The 22028-nt window shown below is 39.4% G+C and overlaps 2 protein-coding genes across 3 annotated transcripts; both read right to left on the bottom strand.

Annotated features, from left to right (window-relative positions):
* Positions 1 to 10352: 10352 nt before the first annotated feature.
* LOC121890716 (E3 ubiquitin-protein ligase TRIM21-like) lies at positions 10353 to 13938 on the bottom strand. The gene is made up of 2 exons (XM_042403211.1): positions 13845 to 13938; positions 10353 to 13501 (listed from the first exon to the last, which is right to left on the bottom strand). Exon 2 carries the CDS (start codon positions 13497 to 13499, stop codon positions 11868 to 11870), a length of 1632 nt encoding a protein of 543 aa, XP_042259145.1. The 5' UTR covers positions 13500 to 13501; positions 13845 to 13938; the 3' UTR covers positions 10353 to 11867.
* An 822-nt stretch (positions 13939 to 14760) lies between these two features.
* On the bottom strand, positions 14761 to 20408 carry LOC121890714 (E3 ubiquitin-protein ligase TRIM39-like). Of its 2 annotated transcripts, XR_006093894.1 has the most exons (4): positions 20097 to 20408; positions 19159 to 19641; positions 15413 to 18264; positions 14761 to 15265 (listed from the first exon to the last, which is right to left on the bottom strand). XR_006093894.1 is itself a non-coding variant. In XM_042403210.1 (3 exons), exon 3 carries the CDS (start codon positions 18260 to 18262, stop codon positions 16622 to 16624), a length of 1641 nt encoding a protein of 546 aa, XP_042259144.1. In that variant the 5' UTR covers positions 18263 to 18264; positions 19159 to 19641; positions 20097 to 20408; the 3' UTR covers positions 15367 to 16621. The 2 variants fall into 2 exon arrangements, 1 of the variants encoding a protein (XP_042259144.1); XM_042403210.1 differs by lacking the exon at positions 14761 to 15265 and having other exon boundaries at positions 15367 to 18264.
* Between the last annotated feature and the right edge of the window lie 1620 nt (positions 20409 to 22028).

Here is a 22028-nt window from a genome sequence, read left to right as displayed (position 1 = left end):
AAAACACAGTCAGATTGGTAATCACAACAAGCAATATTACACAACACCGCAGCCACATGACAACAGGTACATGATACTGTAACAACAATGGTGGATCACCTTATTGTTCATGTCTAGCAGCAGTCATTGCTTCTTGATGAAGTCCATTAAAACTGCATTCAGATATTGTCACTTCGCACCCAGGTAGTGAATAGTAATATGATGAGGACACATGCTCTTATTATAGATGCTTACAGTCCACAAAGGTGCACAGGTGCTGCACCAGTGCACAGGTAACCTATGGCCTATGAAGTAGTTTAACTATCTTTTTGTTTGTCACAGCTTCAGTCTTTGTGGATTTTATGACTATACACTTGATTAATCCCAGCAGGCCATGGCTAAATATCCCTCTGACCGGGGGGCTGGGTTAGTCTGTCCCCTGTCCACAGACACATCTCCAGTTCCTGTCTTAATAGGCACAGCGGAAATAAGAGTGGCTCTTCTAAAATGCAACATGAAATTCTGACCAGCAGCGTGAAAAAAGTGACCACTCGAAAATTAAAAAATTTCAACTGCATGCAAATGAGGGTCAAATTCACCTGGAAGTGATGCAGTGAAACTGACAAAGTGGCTTGATGGTGGACCAGGAAGCTATGAGAAGATGGAGGAGCACTGGGAATTTCACTTTTATACAACCCTTCTCTACCAGATTACAAGGACAAGAACAAAAGAAATGCAGCTTGGCACAAAATAATGCAAATTGTAAGAGGAAGTAGTGAGTTGTTTATTTATACAATGCTTTCTAAGACATACTAACTTGACAAAAACTTAAGAAAAACTTTGGTTAACTCCGAATGCTGGCATTGTAATTGTGAGCCTGTTGGCATTTATCTCAAAGCACCACTGTCCCTTAGTAAAACCTCACAGAACCCTTGGCTGTAGACTCTGAAGTCTTATTACATTTTTGTTTATGAATGGATTAAGCAAAAGAGATACTATGTGTTAAGTAGTGAGCTTTAGAGGGCTTGTTTTCTAAACTACCTAGGATAGCTGCCTCCCTGTTTCTAGTCTTGATGCTAAGCTAAGATAATTGCTTAAACTTAAACTTAAAGCCCTAGCTAAGTTCAGGGAAATTAATACCTAAATCTCAAACACATTACATGGAAATATAAACTAAGTTTTTGCCAACAGATATCCAAACACACACACCTCCTGAAGTGATATTGCTCTGCCAGCTACTATGACTCATAAGCTGACAGTCAAGAGTGATTTTTATATGATAGGCAGGTTTATCTGGTTGTCCCAAATCACATTTGAAATAACAAGAGATAGGGCCTGACACACAACTTAGAGCTTGGGAAATGTGTTTTTTATGTATTATTTTGTTCAGTGGATTAACAGTGTGGCATTACAAAATGGTAAAAAGTTACTTTGTTTGTTGTGCTTAAAGGTACAGTTTGAAATTTTGCAACATACGCTGATTTATATAGATTAAACAATGAGATATGGCATATTAAATAGTAAAATTTCATAGAGCTTGTAGGCTGATTTTTAAAACTTTAAAGCTCCCTGCTTCCAGTCTTTATGCTAAGCTAAGCTACCTACCTGCTGGCTCTGGCTTCATATTCAGCGTAGACGAGAGTGGTAGGCTATAGATCTTCTCATCTCTTGGTAAGAAAGCGAATAATACATTGTTATCGATTGTATTTCCCAAAATATCGAACAATTCAAGATTCAAGATATGCTTTATTTAAAATCATACTACAAATCCCACACTATTTTCCCACTCTGCATAATTGGTAGCATAAGAGAATAGTACTATTTTCCTTGCCTGGAAAAGGACCTTCGTTCCACTCATTTTACACATATAAATTGTTGAATTTTATGTTGCAGCAGTTCATGTGGAACACCATATGATAATGTAAATGTGTTCTGCTGCTTCAGTTTGCATACTTGGCTAATTGAATGATAACTCAACAACAAACAAAATGTGAACATGGATAACCTCAGTACTCATTTGTGATTTCATTTTATCAACAAGCATTGCTGCCCTTTGCCCCAGTTAAATTCTGGCCCTCCTTTCAGGAATCACATACTATAGTTATTTGGTGTCAGGTGATTTTTGCAGAGACAGGAATATGGAAGTGAGTAACTGGCTTGAGCAAGAATGTGTTACTGTACCTAGCAGAGGTGGGAGGGCAGGAATTTAACAAGAGAAAGAGGTTAGTGTCGTTGGTAAATCCCAGGGCAATTATACTGATCCAGGCAAGTCCCACACACCTACAGAGAAGTTCATGTTCAAATGTTCATGTAAAGAAATAGTGAAGGTGGCTGTATATAGACTCACTGTAGACAATACAAACAGAAGTACACATTGACAAGAACACACAAAGATTCCTGTTGTCATTTTTAATTTACTTTGAATGTATACAGAGAAAACAGGCTGGGTGTACAACAGGGTGGTGTATTATTACTGGTTGTAATAATACACCACCACAGGAGGCATATGCATTTTGACTGTCATAAGCTTTTGGTAAAACATCATTTACAGTGATCACTCTTTTAAACTCAGAGTTGTGGTTGGAAACAAACATGTTTTACATGTCAAAAATTCCAACTGAGGGGAGGTTGGAAACAAACATGGTATACATGTCACAAATTCCAACTGAGGGAAGGTTTGAGACAGCTCATGTTAGGGAAAACTAGACATGACACTGATCACATGTTCTGTCTCCGTGCTCTGAGTGCCTCAAGGAGGTAATCGCCTGCCCTACATCCCTGCAGCTGTACAGTGATTGACTGTAATAATGTGGTGTAAATTTAGACATTCAGTAGGCAGGTTTTCAGGGTCAGAGGGGTTGCAGCATTTTAAGGTTGTATTTACAGCCTGCCAAAATAACTTTATTACATAACACTTATTAGGGAAGCCTCGAGAGAATGTACACTGTGGGGGAAAGACAAGGGGATATTTAAGGAAGAACATCAAGTTTTGGTATGCAGCAATTTGATGGTGGCCCCCTTTCCATTGTATGTTTAAGGTGTTATTATATATGTTTATTATTGTCAGCAAATCCCAAGAAAAGACAAAAAGCCAGCAATGTGTTAGTTTTTCTAACCTGTCTGTAGCACGCTATCCTGAACCCACTGGTTCCTGCTGAAGACGTAAATCTTTAAAACAGGTCACAAATATGTAGTTTCATTTTTTTTTAAAAAAAGACCAATTACCTAAAACAGCTGTAGTTTTTAGCAAATGTTACTCAAACAGAAGTAAAGAATGCATTTGTTGGGGACTATTTTCAGCTGCGGATTTACACAAATTTGGTGCTCCAGTGAGTTTTACAGCTGCATGATTCCTCCAAAATTCTGGAGGCTACAAACACTCTTTGAGCGGCTACTTGAATGAGAAATAATACAAAAGAATAATTCAGGTGTCTATTTCCTGTGAATCCCTTGTGCGTGTTAAGCATAGACTGTATTTAAAGATGGACGACATGACAGCTCCCCAAAAGTGACGCCAAAATATTTCGATCACCCCCTGGTGGCTGATTGCAGTATAGGTCATAGTTCCGTCCCCTCCATGTTAGCGGATGGGACATGAGCCAAACTAAAAAATCAAGTACACATCAAATAAATTTTTCTTGAAGATGATTTCTGTCATTTTAGGTAGTTTTTATCATGCTGATGTTTGTTCAAGTGCTCATTTTTCTGATAAGTTTGTCTTTAATTAGTTATTTGATGATGATGATGATTGACAGTTGTGATTGATCTCAAACCTCCGTCAGATGCTGCAGATGAGCTGAGTGACCACCACAGTTTTCTGATGAAAGACGCAAATGTAGGTTTTCATTCATTCACTACCAGCTGTAGCTCGCCAGTTACTGGTTGGTTTGGTTGTCAATCAAGTTGAGGAGGCGTGTCTCGTGGGCCGTCATCCCACCCCACCAACTCTACTACGTAGACTCTGCTTGCAAATTACGTCACACAAGCAAGATGGCAGCTCCTGAAAACACGGTATTTTGGCTTCACTTTTTAAATTCATCGCTTTAGGGGTTTTGTAAACAGTATCAGCTGTTACCTAGCATAGCATTCCATTATTTTGTGGCTTAGCAGAGAAAAGATTACATAACATACACACTAGCTTCGGTCTGTGCCTCTAAGCTGTTACCACACTGTTTGGCTCAGGAATGGAGATGCATGAATTGGGTAAACATTCGACTTTACTAGCTGTTGCTAATCATCCGGGAGTCCACACCAGGGCTGAATTACAAGCAGGGGCCTCAGACGCCCAGGGCTCCATGAAAGCTGGTTTGGTGGAAAAACATGACGCATTGAAAGCAGAGGAAAAGGATGCAATAGCAAAAATATTTCCTTGAAAAGAGAACTGATGGACATTTGTGAAAACGCGACGCCTTGGATGCAATGTGTGATGTAATGAAAGAAGCGAAAGAGGCCATTGAGTGAGACAATGACACTTTGATACAAGAAATTCAGAGGCTAAAGAGTTTGCTAAATGACAAAGCCTTGAATGACAGGTGTAATGAAATCGAAGCGGAACACGTAGCTGCAAGCAAACAAAATGAAGCACTGCGCCAAGAAATTGAGGTGCTCTGCAAAAAGCTTCGAAATGAACCAACTTTGGAGGAAGCGTGTAATGCAATGAAGGAGGCAACCAAGACCATGAGGCTCCAAAATGACACCATGAGAGATGCTGGAGCTCAAGGTGAAGCAGCGAAATATAAAAACATTGGATGAAATCTATGATGCGTTGAAAGCTGAGAAAGATGCGATTAGCGAGCAAAATGGTGAAGCAAAGCAAAGAGCTCTGGCATGTAAAGACTTTGCAGGAAATAAATGATGGAATGAAAGCATCACAAGAGGCCTTAAACCAGCAAAATGACTACTGCGACAACAACTCCAGGAGCTCAGGAGTATGACAAGAAAAAGAAATTGTGGCCTCATATATAGAGAGAGGAGTTCTTACATAGAACTGATAAGCACACAAAATGAGAATATCCAGCAACAAGTTCAGAATGTCGTCAAAAAGCTCTAAAACAGAAAAGCCATGAGTGACAAATATAAAGCCCTGAAAGTGGAAGAAAAGGTTCTCTTGGCAAGAAATAACGTGCTTCTTAAGAAAGTGCAGAGCACTCTACTTAAAGTTTCAAAATAAACAAGATGACAGGAATAATATAACAAAGGAAGAGGACGAAGACTTGATCCAACAAAATTGCACATGGGAATTCAAGGTTCAGGAGGCCTATGACAGACTCCAAAGTGAAAAAGTGTTGGAGGTCATGTATCACTCATTAACAACAGAGCGAGATTGGCCGTGGGCTGGCAAAATGATGCCCTTCTGCGAGAGAACGGGAGCTCAAGAGGGCAAGTGTAGGGCGAGAACATCAGCCGAGAACACGAAGCTCTGCAACAAGAAATTCAAGGGCTGAAAAACAAATTTTTGTTGCAATTACATGATGTGATCACCGTTATGCAACTTTGCATCAATTAGACCACATAAACAAGACTTTAGTGACCAATTATAGCAAAATGGCTTGGACTAAAGTAATAAGTTAGTTTCAGGCTCATACAAATATGCTACGTGCCAACTTTAGTAAAGAAATGACATGTAGGAGAAGATGTGGAAAAAAAAAAAGTACAGAAAATACAAAATGCATTTGTCTGTCTCTACTTTCTGACTTCCCTACCTTGTCTCTGGTTCTTATGTCCAAGCTCATTGGTTCCTACTGATAAATGAATGAATAAATGAAAAAAAAGAAGAAAAAAAAGTTATACAAAAGTTTAGTTTCATTTCATCAAGAAATTTCTCTCTACAGATGACCACTTGAGGTTTTAGTTTGGTTAACATGGGATTTGTTGACAATAATACAATCACCAGACCTGTGGTATGTGTGTGTGTGTGTGTGTGTGTGTGTGTGTGTGTGTTTGTGTGTGTGTGTCTCTAAAGTTCAGGGTGGATTTGTTGACAGAGCAGAGGAAACTAATCTCTGGAAAACCTGTCAGGCGGGCAGTGATGTCACACAATCTGCAGTCTCCATAACGCAAAGATGAACGTGACTCCACACCATGCTCCACACACACTCACACATCCACACCCACTTACACACACACACACACACAAACACACACACACACACACATGGAGATAGACTGTAACACTAAGTGCACAGCTCTTCAAAACTTAAATGTGACACTTTTATCTATAACCTCTCCAACACGCAACTAATGTATCACCTACACTCAATCTCTTTTGCACACACACACACACACACACACACACACACACACACACAGAGGCTCTGCTCCCTGTCTGCCAGCTGTGAAGCTGAAGCAGCATACGTGCAGTCTCACACATAGCCTCCTCACAGACCACAACCTTTTTTCTCACACTGGTTATTAACAGAAAACCTGGATTACTGGATTCTCTGCTATGTCTATGGTGACTTTTGTAAAACCTACCAAATACCATTTTTTAATCTTCGATTCAGGGAAATTTTCTTTAGTGCCATTGCACAAGTTCAAAAGCTTTCAACTTTTTGTCTTCACCTATACTTCCCTTTTTCTCTCTCTTTTTTAATCCACATATTTAATCTTCCCATTTATTTTTTTATTCTTTACTTAAAACTGCAGCACTCACAACAAAAAAGGGCAGTGGCAGCCACCAGACCATCCCCATTGTACCCAGGCTGTATTCTGTACAACATGACATCACTGTTAGGTGTGGTTATAGGTGCAACAGTGTACTCGTCTGAACACATCCATCAGTAATGCCAGGTGTAGTCACTTTAACAGCTAACCTGCTTGTATAGCCAGCTCATCAAACAACAAATCACATGGCTGCACTATATACGACACAGGAAACCTGTATTAATGGTTTCAGCTCTACCTCCATAAATACATAGAGTACTTTAATAATTCCAAAGGTAAATTGTAGTATTACAGCAGCCATGTAATACTGTACAGATACGAAATACAAATAATGAAACATAAATAACTAAAATCTTAATTAGAAACCAAACTAAAATTAAATACTAGAATCATTCTTTAACTCTAATATGTACAATGATAGTGTCTGGGTATATGCTGTACATGGTTAGGGCAACTCTAGTAGATACTGTATAATGTCTTGTAATGATACAGCAAGGCGCATCACTGGAATTGCACAAATGAGTGTTGAAAATAACTATACAGTGAAACTATATATATACAGGCGGTGACAAATTAAAGGAAAAACCTGAATAAATGAATGGAGAAACATAACAAATGCAGATGCTTCCACACAGGTGCACGGCATGGTACAATTAAGCAATTAATATTCAATCATGCTCTGTGGCATGTATATAAATGCTGAGCAGGCCCAGTTGATTCTGATTTTATATCACGATGGCAAGATGAAAAGATCTAGGTCTAAGTGACTTTGAAAGAGGGTTTGTTGGGGCAACTTTTCCTCAGGTGACTAAGAATGTCAATGCAGCACGTGATCAGACTGTCAGCAAGAATAGTCCGTAGACAATTACATAGAGAGAGATATTATAGTAGGGTGGCAGTGCATAAACCCTTCATTACAAAGATGAATACACATTTGAGAGTTCAGTGGTGCAAAAACCACAGGCGATGGTCTACAGACATGTGGAAAAAAGTAATATGGTAAAATGAGTCATCCTTCACCATATTGTTGACAAGTGGACAAGTGCATGTGTGGCAACACCAAGAGAATGGTACAGGCCGGAATTATTGACCCCTACAGTGAAGGGATCTGGTGGCTCTGTTATGCTGTGGGGGGCATTTTGCTGGCATGGTTTGGGTCCCTTTGTCCTCTTAGAGGGAAGGGTCACTGCAAATCAATACAAAGTTGTTCTGGGTCATCACCTTTATCCTATGATGAAACATTTCTGTCCTGATGGGAGTAGTGTCTTCCAGGATGACAATGCCCCAATTCACAGGACATGAGGAGTCACTGAATGCTTTGATGAGTATGAAAATGATGTGAATCATATGCCATGGCCTTCACAGTCACCAGATCTCAACCCAATTGAACACCTATGGGAGATTTTGGACCAATGCGTTAGTCAGTGCTCTCCACCACCATCATCAAAACACCAAATGAGGGAAAATCTTTTGGAAGAATGGTGTTCATCCCTCCAGTAGAGTTCAGAGACTTGTAGAATCAATGCCAAGGCACATTGAAGCTGTTCTGGAAGCACATGGTGGCCCCACACCTTACTAAGACACTTTATGTTGGTTTTTCTTTTAATTTGTCACCTATCTGTACTCCGGTATATATTGAACATGCAGGTATAACTGAGGGAGTGGGGTACCACAAGGTTCTGTGCTTGGTCCCTTATTATTTATGATATGATTATGATAGACAATATAATTACTCCAATACAGATGTAATATATCAATTTTTGGTCAAATGATTTAATCTTGTATGCATATGTCTCTTCTCCAACTTCTCCAGATATGTTTTGAGATTACAGTCTACCTTTAACATTCTTCAGACATCTCTGCAGGACCGTTAACTGGTACTGAATGCAGATAAGACAAAATGTCATTCCATTTTAGATATTCCTGCCATACTGCCTGCCTTAATGATACTGGTATTGAAGTTGTTCAGTCTAATAAATATTTGGGAATTTGGTCAGATAGCTGTCTTACTTTTAAATCTCATGCAGAACAACTGGCACGGAAACCAAACCTGGGTTTTTAATAATGGAATAAAGCATGTTTCTCTCTCTGAGGACAGGGAAACCACTGTACAATCATTAATCAAGTCTGTGTTTGACTAAAGAGATCTACTCACAAATTTTTTGGGCAGCTGCAGTGACTTCTTGGAGTCTCTCTCTTCCTGGTTGCCTGGTGACAACAAGACAACAAGACAACAAGTCAATAACCCTGCACAATAACCACCTGTAAAATCACAGCTTGTCATTTCTACGCTTTGGTTTTTGTGCAGATTATAGAAGCAAGACATAACCAGAACCAGGCTAGCTGTTTCCCCCTGTTTCCTGTCTTTATGCTAAACTAAACTAACCTGCTGCTGGCTGTAGCTTCATTTTTATCCTACAGACATGAGAATGGTAGGGATCTTATGTAACTCTCTGCAAGAAGTCAAATAAGGATATTTCACAAAATGTCAAAATATTTCTGTAAGGTCAGCTGAACCTCATTTAATTGCTGCAGTGTAATAAAGTTTGCGTTGGCTAGAGGACAGTCCTGAAAATGAGTTTGGAAAGCCTCAAATGCCAGAAGTTGAAGTAAAAATGGACTTAATGGTATTGATTAGCTATTTTACACTATGAGGGGGTAAAAGAATGACTAAATATCTTTTTAATATATAATCTTTTTTTTTTTTTTTTAAATTACCAGTGCCTTGTTTACCTCAGTGCCCTGCCAGTTTCCTTTGGGATGCTACATAACAATCCTAACTTTCAGGCTCTGGCCTCCTGCCAAATTGGTGTATTCAAAAACTCAACAACAAGCTGAACTTGAACTCTGACGTCCTGATGACGTGAAACAACACACACCACTGCCTCTGATGAGTTCAGTTCCAGCTCCAAACATCAAAAAACCCTTTATCAGAGTCCAAGAGGGGTGAAGGAGAGTAATACTTTAAACTTCACAGACGTGCGTACATGCACACACAAGAACACACACACACACACACACACACACACACACACACACACACATTCAGAGTTAAGTACCTGTGACCTTAACCCTAGATTTATGGATGGCTGTTCAAACCAGCTTGCCTATGACGCAGCACTCAAATAACATCATTCCTGAAATAATCAACATTTTAAGAGAACCTCCATTCCCACAACTAATAAAAGTAAATTATATGACTCATTTAAAGAGTATTACCAGGAGCACTACAGTGTTTCCCCTTTAAATATTCCCTTTGTACATATAATTTGTAGCTCAGTGCACATGCCAGTTAAAAAACTGCATACAGAGAATTGTACATATTTAACAAGGAATTCAATTTAAGAATATAGCAACTCAGCAAAACACTTAATACGATTTGAGACCATAATCTGTGATGTCAGTGAAAAATAATTTCTGGAGTTCACAGAGCTGGGGACTGACTGTACAGACTCCCACAATGTTTGCTTGAGTTTGAAAGGTATTTCCCTCTAATTAAAATTCACAGTAACAATAATTGTAACTCCAATTGCTTTTACACAATATGTTCATCAAATATCTCCACTCATAGACTCACACAATAGTATGTTTAACAATTTACATCACCACAATGATTTTTTATAAAAGAACTGGCAATTGAAAATGGTTATATCACCAAAAAAATCCAACAATATTGATAATAGTCAACTTTATTTATATATCCATTGTTAACTTTTTTTAAGCAAAAAAATGAAAACAGTGACACACACAGTAAAATATAACACTGTCTGATTTAATAGCAAATGTATGTGTCAGGGACCAAGCAGGTCAGGCACAAGAGACACAATGCAATTTAAGGGTTTTATTTACCCAAATTTCAATGTCCACAACAAACACTCAATCATGAGCTATGGGTCCAAATCAGAAACTGACCCAGAATCCTGAGCAATGAAAATACTGAGATGACTCAAAGACATTTTGCAGTAAGGAAAACCCACTTAAATGAATGAACTTGCCATCGATGGCACAGTGGGTGACAAACTTGGTGGGCTTGAAATCGATGTCCTTGGAAGGCAGGTGGGAGGCATGGGGTTGGATGTGACATACGGTCACCAGGCATGTCAGGTTATGCTGGGATCAGACTACATGAATTCAGCCAGATCGGCAACAAATTTCCAGCATTGGGCCCAAATATGAACGTCGGGAACAAATAACAGATATCTTTACCCCTTGTTGTATGACATAATCAAAGAACAGCAATGTGGCGTCTGGGATACCCCATGACACCCTGACAAAAAGTCTAGCATGTCAGAATTTTAGTATTTTCCTGCCTAGTTTGACAACTCCTACGATGTGTTTCTTGACATTGACCAATAGGATGACAGATGTAATATGATCATATGATCATATGTAAACATGATGAAGAGAAAGAGGGATGCTGCTGTTGCTGCTCTCAGGTGGAACAACAAAACTGAAGAAATGTGTGTTGAGCAGTAACAACAATACCCTTGCCTTTTTGATGTTTCCTTGAGGGAGTACCATGACAGAGTCAAAAAAGACAAATGTTGGTGAGAAATAGTGCATATGCTGTCACTTCAGAGGCAGTGTTCAATGAAAAGAACTGCAGTTTTCTTGATTTCAGTTATAGTGATTGTGAACCACCTGATATTAAAACATATCTTTGTATCTTCATTTACCAGAGTATACAATTCCCAAAACTCAATCATTTTTTCCTCCATGAGACCTTCTGTTTATATACAGCAAACCTGGTAGCTAGCTACATTTATATAATGTTCTTGAGATGTTAACACATCCGTTATCTCAAGATCTCTCTCTCCACACTGTCCTCTTCAAGACACCCAGGAATAGGTCCGCAATCATTTTTTTTCTTTTCTTTTTAGCGCTTCTGTAACCAGCCATCATTGACAATTTCTTGACCCTCCCCTCTAATGGCCTATGAACTTGTGCAAGGTCGTGAAAGGCAGCATGCAATGACTGATTGGGGTCATACTTATAGTGTTGCCAATCTCCACAGCAAGACACAGAAAGAATTTATGGCACTGTGATTGCCTAATCTGACACGGTGACCATCATGAAAGACAAAAATATTGTGTAGTCTGATCCCTGAATTAGAGGTTTTTCTGTAGTAATGAGAAACATAAAAAAACACCAAAAAAACCTACCTGCCAGAATTTGAACTAAGTGATTTAGTTATTTACATATCAATGACTCTGATTATGATTAGTCTAATCAGCATGATGGATGGAACAAATGATTAGGGGAGTGGAGTTTTTACCACCTTTATTTCCATGGGGATTGAAATATGGGTAAAGTTTCTCCTTGAAGTTGCAGCCATTAAAGGAGTAGATAAGAGCTGCGGCATCTACGTCATAAAAGGAGACCAGACCCTCCTCATAATCCACAAACACCCCCACCTTCTGAGGTTTCGACTTCAGAGGGAGATGGACTGATGATCCAGAAGCTTCGTACCGTGTTCCATGGTTCAAGAATACAGACCAGCAGCAAATCTCTGTGCTACATGTGGGCTCCCTTTTGTTGACAGACTCTCTGGCCACTCCTAAAACCCAGCCAGTCTTCCCTTTAACTTGAACTTCAAAGTAAAATCTTCCTGAAGAGAAACTTTGCTTTCCTAAAACAGAATAACAGGAAAATCTTTTTGGACTGGGTGTAAGAATCTGTTTTACATCACTATGACTGACTTGTTTCCCATCATCAGACAGGATGAGATTAGGATGTGCTGTTTCAGGATCAAGAGTCACATCCACTGCAAACTGCTGGACCCTCTTCAGCTCAACAGCGGCACACAGCTTCCTCACTTCTATATCAATTGTCTCCTCCAGCTGAGCCACAGCTCTCTTAACAGTCCCCTCATATGATGAGTGAACTCTGACCTCTGTCCAGTCTTTGGTGGGTGGAGCAGGGTTCAGGTATGGGAAGCTTTGGAGGAACTGGAGGTGGTCTTCAGTGCGTGAGAGCTGCTCCACTTCAGCACTTCTCTTCATCAGCTCAGAGATTTCATATTCCAGCTCTTTGATGAAACCTTCAGCCTGTTTCTCTGTTGTTTTCTGCTTCTCTTCAATCATCTCAATAAGCTCAGTCAGACTTCTCTCAACAGACTGGATCAGAGCAGTGAAGACCTGCACACTGGCTGCTGTCTCTCTGTCTGCATCTTCCTTGCTGAACTTCACTGACTGTTTGATCTGCTGAATCTTCAGTTGTCTCTCCTGGATCATCTGCTGAACATCAGTCTCTTTCTTTTCCAGCTCAGCCTTCTTATTTTTATATTCTTCCTCCACAGAAACAATACGATGCCTTTTGTGATTTGTCTCAGTGCAAAAATGACACACACACATCTGGTCAGTCTTGCAGAACAGCTCTAGAGGTCGATCATGCTTCTTACACATTCTGTCTTCCAGGTTATTCACAGGATTGATCAGCTTGTGTCTTTTCAGGCCTGGGATTCTCTGATGAGGCTCCAGGTGAGTCTCACAGTATGAAGTCAGACACACCAAGCAGGACTTCAAGGCCTTCAGTTTGGTTTCAGTACAGACGTCACAGAGAACGTCTCCTGTCTTTGCTTGTTGTTGCTCTGAGCTGCTGCTGGTTTTCTTTTGAACTGACTGTCTGAACTGAGCAGCCATCTCAGATATGAAAGTGTTGACCCTCAGTTTAGGCCTTTTGTCAAAAAGCTCTTTACACATGGGACATTGACACTGGACATTAGTATCCCAGTGTTTTGTGATGCAGTTCTTGCAGAAGTTGTGTCCACATGGGATAGTGGCAGGATCAGTAAACACATCCAGACAGATGGAACACAGAAACTGATCTTCAGAGAAGAGACTGCTGGCTGCTGCCATGTCTAATAACAAAAGTGAAAGTGTCAAATTAAAACAATGAAATGACAGGAAATATTACAATATGAGCAAAAGTCATGTTAAAACAAGTCTTGTGTTGCACATCACTGAGACATTCTGGGAAATAGGACTGGGCAATAATTCAGTTTATCTACAGTAAACCCATCTAGTACCAACAAGTGAGAAGGAAAATATCTTGGAAGACAACCAGTATGAAACCCCACGATGCCTTAACAGAAAAAACTACTATGTCAGACTTTTTTTTAGCATTGTTGTCGTTGGGTGAATATTCTCCTGATTTCCTTTTAATTACTGTAAAATACAATGAATTCTATCAACTGTACTCACCGAGTGTGCAGCAGGTCTGTTGTATTTTTGACCTGAAAGCCTGAAATCACAGTTGTTTCTTTGTTTATTGAGAAGGATGCCTGTCTTCACTGCTGCTGTACTGTCGCCTTGAGTTACTTTCAGTTTCATTTACTGTAAAACATGTGACTGTGGAACCTCCTCTCTTCCCAGTACTCATCCACGTCTTCATGCAGGTCAGCCAGTTATGTTTTGAGTCCTCCTTTCAGTTTAGAGGTGATTATGGTGACTTCACCACAAAATGGACAGATTATATTTCACATAGATTACAAATTAAAACCTATTTTCACCTGGAATATAATATATGATTAACAGTGCTGTCTCTTGATTAGATATCTCTATCAGTGGAGAAAACAGGAAAGAAGATGAGATACAGTGGCAGTTATTAAATACTAAAAAACTGAAAGACACAAGTCATATCCTCATAGAAGTATAATAACAGCTTAAAAACCAATATCATATCACTTCAATGTTATTTTTAATGCAAATATGTTCCTTAATGTGGAACTGGAAGTAAGTGATATTCTTAGGAGCATGTCACATAATACAGCTATCAAAATAGCAACAGAATGGAAGTGTAATGGTCCTTTAAGACAGGTGACATTGTCATACAGTGAGGAAGTATTTTTATAACTTTGAAGGTACTTTATTGACTATTGCAGTATTTTTCAAAGTTATAGAGTTTTAGTTATAAATCATGTACATATAGTCTACATATACATATGCATACACATACATACTATATATATGCTACATATATTCTTAATTTGTAACAGTGAACATCAATGCAGTTTAAAATTTATTTTAAAAGCTCATTCTATATTTTATCCAGTATAATATAACTCTGACAACAATTAAAGCAGACTTGATGCTCACTGTGATAGATTATGAAGCCCAAGAAAGTTTAATTAAATACCACAGAATAAATGAATGGAAACCAACAGCTGCCTGGAAAGTAGGGAAAATATATTCAAAATATGAAGCACTGCAGCATGACTTGCAAAAGCAGTTAGCAGGAATGTAGAATAATCATTTGCACAGTAGCAGAACTGCAGAATCACCAGTATGGTCTTTTAGGAGTAAATTCAAGATGGAAATCAGTGTCACTGAGAATCTTTACAGTGTATGGTTACCCAGTGCTGCATGTGTGACTTCTCAGATTTTTTCTGACAGTGCTGTGTGGTCTCTGTCTGAAGTTGTATGAGTTGCTGAGCTCATCCAGACAGAAGAACAGAGGAGCTGCTCTCTACTAGCAAACTGCAGCTAATGCAGAACATCTCTGTTGCCAGTAGTTCACCAGATCCTATAGTGGGGATTTCCAGGTCTATCATGCCCTCTGGTGGCCATGATGGAGGCTTCAGCTCATGCCATTAATAGCCAGTGGTGGAGGAAGCGTCCAGATTCTTTAACACAAGTAAGAGAAGTAATACGGCAATGCAAAGTAATAAATTGCAAGCAAAGGTCAATTATTTAAAATGTTATTTAACTGAAATACGCACAGAAGTATTCAGTATCAATGTAATTAAAGTATCAATAGTGAAAATACTCACGCTGAATGGCCACTTTCAGAGTGATTATTGGTGCATTGATGCATTAACATGTGAGCAACATTTTAATGTTGTAGCATGTCAAGTTACAGCTAATTTGAACTCTTTGATTCAAGATTCAAGAACTTTATTGTCATTACACAAGCACAACAAAATTGCAATTGCATCAACCTCGAATGGTGCATTTGTATTTAAGACTTCACACATATTTACTTCACATATATTTACAAAGAATAAATAAGACAGAAATATAAAAATGTCAGTGATATAAAGTACAGAACCTAAGCAATATAAGTACAAAATATAAGCATTACAAAGAATAAAAAAGCAATTAATGATAAAATACAACAGAAATACAATTAACGAGATGCAAAAGCATCAGCAGCAAAAGTACAGTAAAGGTGTGGTGTATAGATGTGGAGTGATGGTGTGTTGGGGTGTTGAATGACGTGTGATTGTTATAGAAATACTGCACATGGTCAGTGGCTTTAAGTGACATGTAAATAAATACATACTGCACATGTCCAATGATGGCAGCATGTCAGCACTGGTAAGAGGAGAACAAAGCCGCTGCCTCTGTGCACGCCGCCATTTTGCATTTGTATACCACTGAGTTGTTTAATCTATAACAATGCATGTAGGTAAACTCTTAATCAGCAAAGTAAATAATAACACCAGTTATTAGTTACTTTGCTCTACTTTGTAGTGGAGTAAAATGTCCGATATTTGCCTCTGAAATGTAGTGGAGAAGAAGTACCAAGTAGCCTAAAGTCTATATGTTCTGTGCTCAAATGTTTGATGACCTCATAGGAATAAAAACACTTTTCAGACATACAACCAAAAATGTTTTCCCCATTTGATTTGATTTGTTTTCAGAAACAATTTCAATAAGAAACATTTAGATTTCAGAATTATTAATCAATCATAAAATGTGTTACCAATATTTAAAGTCATATGAAAGCTTTTTTATTTGTTGCTTTCATAATTAACAGTGATTTTACATTGTTGCAGACAACTTTCCTAAATATAGACTTGTAGCAACATAAATAATTGTACCTAACATAGAAAGCAATAACCAGGCTAATCAGAATGACAGTGAATCTTTTTTGAAAATGAAATGATTAGTCTAATGCCTTTTTATGTCTCACGTAAAGCACTTTAAATTGCATTGTTATTGAAAAGTGCAGTACAAATTAACTTGCCTCGTCTAGTCTAATCAGTGTGATTGACAGGAGAGATGATGAGAGGGGCAGAGTTTTTACCACCATTATTAGCACGAGGACCAAAGATCATGTAGAGTTTTTCTGTTAAGTTACAGCCAGTAAAGGAGTAGATACGATCTGCAGCATCAGCATCGTAAAAAGAGACCAGACCCTCCTCATAATCCACAAACACCCCCACCTTCTCAGGAGTCGACCTCAGAGACAGAGGAACACGGGTGTCATCAAAAGCTTTATAGTTACATCCATTTCTCAGACATATAGTCCAACAGCCATTTGTGGGGAACAGTTCGATTTTCCCCTTCCTGTTAATTGACCCTCTAACCACTCCTAAAGTCCAATCAGTCTTCTCTTTAACCTGAACCTCATAGTAGAATCTGCCTGAAGAAAAACTTTGCTTTCCTAAGACAGCACAACAAGGAAAAAATCTTTCTGGGTTGTCTGGAAGATTCTGTTTTACATCACCATGACTGACTTGTTTCCCATCATCAGACAGGATGAGATGAGGATGTGCTGTATCAGGATCCAGTGTAACATCCACTGCAAACTGCTGGACCCTCTTCAGCTCAACAGCGGCACACAGGTTTTCAATCCCTTGAATGAGTGTCTCCTCCAGCTGAGCCACAGCTCTCCTCACAGGCTCCTCATATGATGACTGAACTCTGACGTCTGTCCAGTCTTTGGTGGGTGGAGCAGAGTTCAGGGATGAGAAGCTTTGGAGGAACTGGAGGTGGTCTTCAGTGCGTGAGAGCTGCTCCACGTCAGTACATCTCTTCATCAGCTCAGAGATTTCCTCTTCCAGCTCTTTGATGAAACCTTCAGCCTGTTTCTCTGTTGTTTTCTGCTTCTCCTCGATCATGTCAATGAGCTGAGCCAGACTTCTCTCAACAGACTGGATCAGATCAGTGAAGACCTGCACACTGGCTGCTGTCTCTCTGTCTGCATCTTCCTTGCTGAACTTTACTGACTGTTCGATCTGCTGAATCTTCAGTCGTCTCTCTTCAATCATCTGCTGAACATCAGTCTCTGTCTTTCCCAGCTCAGCCTTCTTCCCTTCATATTCTTCTATCATAGGAACGATGTGATGAAGCTTGTGATCTGACTCAGCACAGGACTGACACACACACATCTGGTCAGTCTTGCAGAACAGCTCCAGAGGTCGATCATGCTTCTTACACATTCTGTCTTTTAGGTTCTTCACAGGATCAATCAGCTTATGTCTTGTCATAACTGTGATTTTCTGGTGAAGCTCCAGGTGAGTCTCACAGTATGAAGTCAGACACACCAGGCAGGACTTCAAAGCCTTCACTTTGGTTTCAGTACAGACGTCACAGAGAACTTCTTCTACCTTTTCTTCTTGTTGTTCTGAGCTGCTGCTGGTTTTCTTTTGAACTGACTGTCTGAACTGAGCAGCCATCTCAGATATGAAAGTGTTGACCCTCAGTTTAGGCCTTTTGTCAAAAAGCTCTTTACACATGGGACATTGACACTGGACATTAGTATCCCAGTGTTTTGTGATGCAGGTCTTGCAGAAGTTGTGTCCACATGGGATGGTGACAGGATCAGCGAACACATCCAGACAGATGGAACACAGAAACTGATCTTCAGAGAGGAGACTGCTGGCTGCTGCCATGTCTAAGAATGAAAGTGAAAGTGTCAAATAAAAACACTGAAATGACAGAACAACAGAACCAATCACAATATTTGTTTACAATAACTTCCGGATAGAAAACCTCAGCGTCACGTACATACAAATTAATGGCAAACGGGGAGTAAGAACTGAGAAATACACTCAACTGAAGAGAAAATGGTTAAATGTTGTTGTGTATCAAGGTGCTGGGTAACAAGACAGAGTGGAGAAGGGTTCGGGTTTTTCAGTGTGTGTGTGTGTGTGTGTGTGTGTGTGTGTGTGTAACTCATCCCATAGCGTTAGAGTTCAATCCACTTGGTACCGAGTCCGTTTTGTTTACCCCATAACCCCAAATCAGTTCAGTTCAATCCAGTTTCACAAACATAAAATAAAGAAAATTTTAAAATCCGCTCCGGGTTTTACCGCTGACCCCCACAAAACAAAACAAATCAAAGATGCTAGCAAAGCAACACAGTAGGCTACATAAAATAAGTAGAAACATCAGATAGGTCAGACCACCGTGTTTAACTATATATCTTTAAACGTTACATTTACGGCTGCAAATGACAACGGACATGAACGAAATTGCCGATTTCACATATCCCCGCCGGTTGTCTACCCGGAAGTGACAGCTGTTGTTAGCGCGACGTCACAGTGATTCGGTTTATGTTACAATATGAGCAAAATTCATGTTGAAATAAATCCCCAAAACAAACCCATCTATAACCAACAAATAACAATAAGGAGAAAAGTATCTAGGAAGACAACCAACAGGACACCTCCCAATGCCCTAACAGAAAAAACTGCCACTTTTTTAGCATTGTTGTCGTTGTGTGAGTATTCTCCTGATTTTATTTTGATTACTGTAAAATACAATGAATATTATCAACTGTACTCACCGGATGTGCAGAGGGTCTGTTGTATTTTTGACCTGAAGGCTTGAAGTCACAGTTGTCTGTTGTTGAGAATGACACCTGTCTTCACTGCTGCTGCACTGTTTCCTTGAGTTACTTTCAGTTTCATTTACTGTAAAACATGTAGGCTAACTGTGAAACCTCCTCTCTTCCCAGTATTCATCCACCTCTTCCTGCAGGTCAGCCAGTTATGTTTTGTAGCATCCTTGCAGTTTACAGGTGATTATGGTGACTTTACCACAAGGTGGACAGATTATATTTCAGACTGAGATTACAAAGTAAAACTTATTTTCACCTGTAATATAAAATGTGATTAACGGTGGTGTCTCGTGGTTAGATATCCCTTCATCTCTCTACAGTTCATCATCATCATCATCATCCGCTGAACTTCAGTCTCTGTCTTTCCCAGCTCAGCCTTCTTTCCTTTATATTCTTCCTCCAAAGGAACAATACGATGCCTTTTCTGATCTGTCTCAGTCCAAAACTGACACACACATATCTGGGGTCTCATTTATAAAACAGTGAGTAGGATCCATACTAAAAATGTACACGCGCACAAAAAATAATCAGATTTATAAAACCATGTGTGCGCACGAATGCACATATTTTTCACTTTATAAATCACAGTTCACCGTCTTATGTACTTTATTCACGTTGCAAATAGTTGTAAAGAATGCTAAATGAAATAAATAATATAAAGAGCCCCAGAGGCAGCGCTGTTGTTCTGTCTAGTAAAAACATGAAACTTCACGGATGTTGACCTGTTGATCATCTCAGGAGTCAGGCTGCTAACAGCTGAGATGATCGGCCGGTTTCACCCGGTCAGCGGCTCCTCACATGTCTGACGTCCGAGCAGATTTACAAACAGGCGTTATTTGGATAAACTGACCACATATTGGGAATCTAAATTGTTACTTTCTCACCTGAAAAAATCTTAAAACTTAAGAAAGTGACACGTTAACAGTCCTACAGCGAAAATCACAACAGTTTAGCCTGGCTCGAAATCTCCACCATCGCTTCTGCCGGTTGGTGCGAGATGCATTCTGGGATAGGTTTGACAGTGAAGGATCCATCCATCCGAGAAGAGAAGGTCACATTTCTCGGCTGCATTTGGAGGAGCCTTCTAAATGAGACAGCCTTGGCCGCGCCGCTGTGACGCATTCGGTCTTCAAATGCAGCCTTCGTTAGGATGTAGCCCCTTAACTGAGACACAGTTTCTGTCTTACAGGTTCTTCACAGGATCGATCGGCTTGTGTCTTTTCAGGCCTGGGATTTTCTGATGAGGCTCCAGGTGAGTCTCACAGTATGAAGACAGACACACCAGGCAGGACTTCAAGGCCTTCAGTTTGGTTTCAGTACAGACGTCACAGAGAACGTCTCCTGTCTTTGCTTGTTGTTGCTCTGAGCTGCTGCTGGTTTTCTTTTGAACTGACTGTCTGAACTGAGCAGCCATCTCAGATATGAAAGTGTTGACCCTCAGTTTAGGCCTTTTGTCAAAAAGCTCTTTACACATGGGACATTGACACTGGACAGTAATATTCCAGTGTTTTGTGATACAGGTCTTGCAGAAGTTGTGTCCACATGGGATGGTGACAGGAGCAGTAAACACATCCAGACAGATTGAACACAGAAACTGATCCTCATAGAAGTGACAGCCGGCTGCTGCCATGTCTAAGAACAAAAGTGAAAGTGTCAAATAAAAAGGGAACTGAAATGACAATAAATATTACAATATGAGCAAAATTCATGTTGAAACAAGCAGGACTGGGCAATAATTCAGTTTATCTACAGTAAACCCATCTAGTACCAACAAGTGAGAAGGAAAATATCTTGGAAGACAACCAGTATGAAACCCCACGATGCCTTAACAGAAAAAAACTACTATGTCAGACTTTTTTTTAGCATTGCTGTCCTTGTGTGAGTATTCTCCTGATTTCCTTTTGATTACTGTAAAATCCAATGAATATTATCAACTGTACTCACTGGGTGTGCAGAGGGTCTGTTGTATTTTTGACCTGAAAGCCTGAAGTCACAGTTGTTTGTTGTTAAGGAGGATGTCTGTCTTGCTGTACTGTACTGTTGCCTTGAGTTACTTTCAGTTTTATTTACTGTGGAACTTCCCCTCTTCTCTTTATTTATCCACCTCTTCCTGCAGGACAGCCAGTTATGTTTTGAAGCGTCCTTGCAGTTTAGAGGTGATTATGGTGACTTTGCCACAAGATGGACAGATTATATTTCACACTGAGGTTACAAAGTAAAACTTATTTTCACTTGAAATATAATATATGATTAACAGTGCTGTCTCGTGGTTAGATATCTCTATTAGTGGAGAAAACAGAAAAGAAGATGAGATGCAGTTATTAAATACTAAAAAAAACTGAAAGACACAAGTCATATCCTCATAGAAGTATAATAACAGCTTAAAAACCAATATTATATCAGTTCAATGTTATTTTTACTGCAAATATGATCCTTAATGTGGAACTGGAAGTAAGTGATATTCTTAGGAGCATGTCACATAATACAGCTATCAAAATAGCAACAGGATCCAATAGTGCACGTGATGTCAAGCTGGGTGAAAATAGTAGCCAGCTGGGGACCCGGGGTTGTGGAGGGCCTACTGCTGCTGCTCCACAATCTGAGCTAAAATTGTATATCACACATTTGTAAGGCTGTATTCTTTTTTATTTAAAGTAAAGATGGTAAGCTTTAAAACATTTATTACACTTCTCTTTCAGCAGCTTTCACTAGATGAAATGTCTATTACTTTTGATATTTGCTAAGCTTATTTTTACATTAGTTAAAATTTGTTTAAATCAAACTTATTTTTCATTTACATTTCACAGCAAGATGGC

Source organism: Thunnus maccoyii, chromosome 23, assembly GCF_910596095.1.
Source record: "Thunnus maccoyii chromosome 23, fThuMac1.1, whole genome shotgun sequence".
NCBI lineage: Eukaryota > Metazoa > Chordata > Actinopteri > Scombriformes > Scombridae > Thunnus > Thunnus maccoyii.
This window is presented reverse-complemented; position numbering and strand designations above follow the sequence as displayed.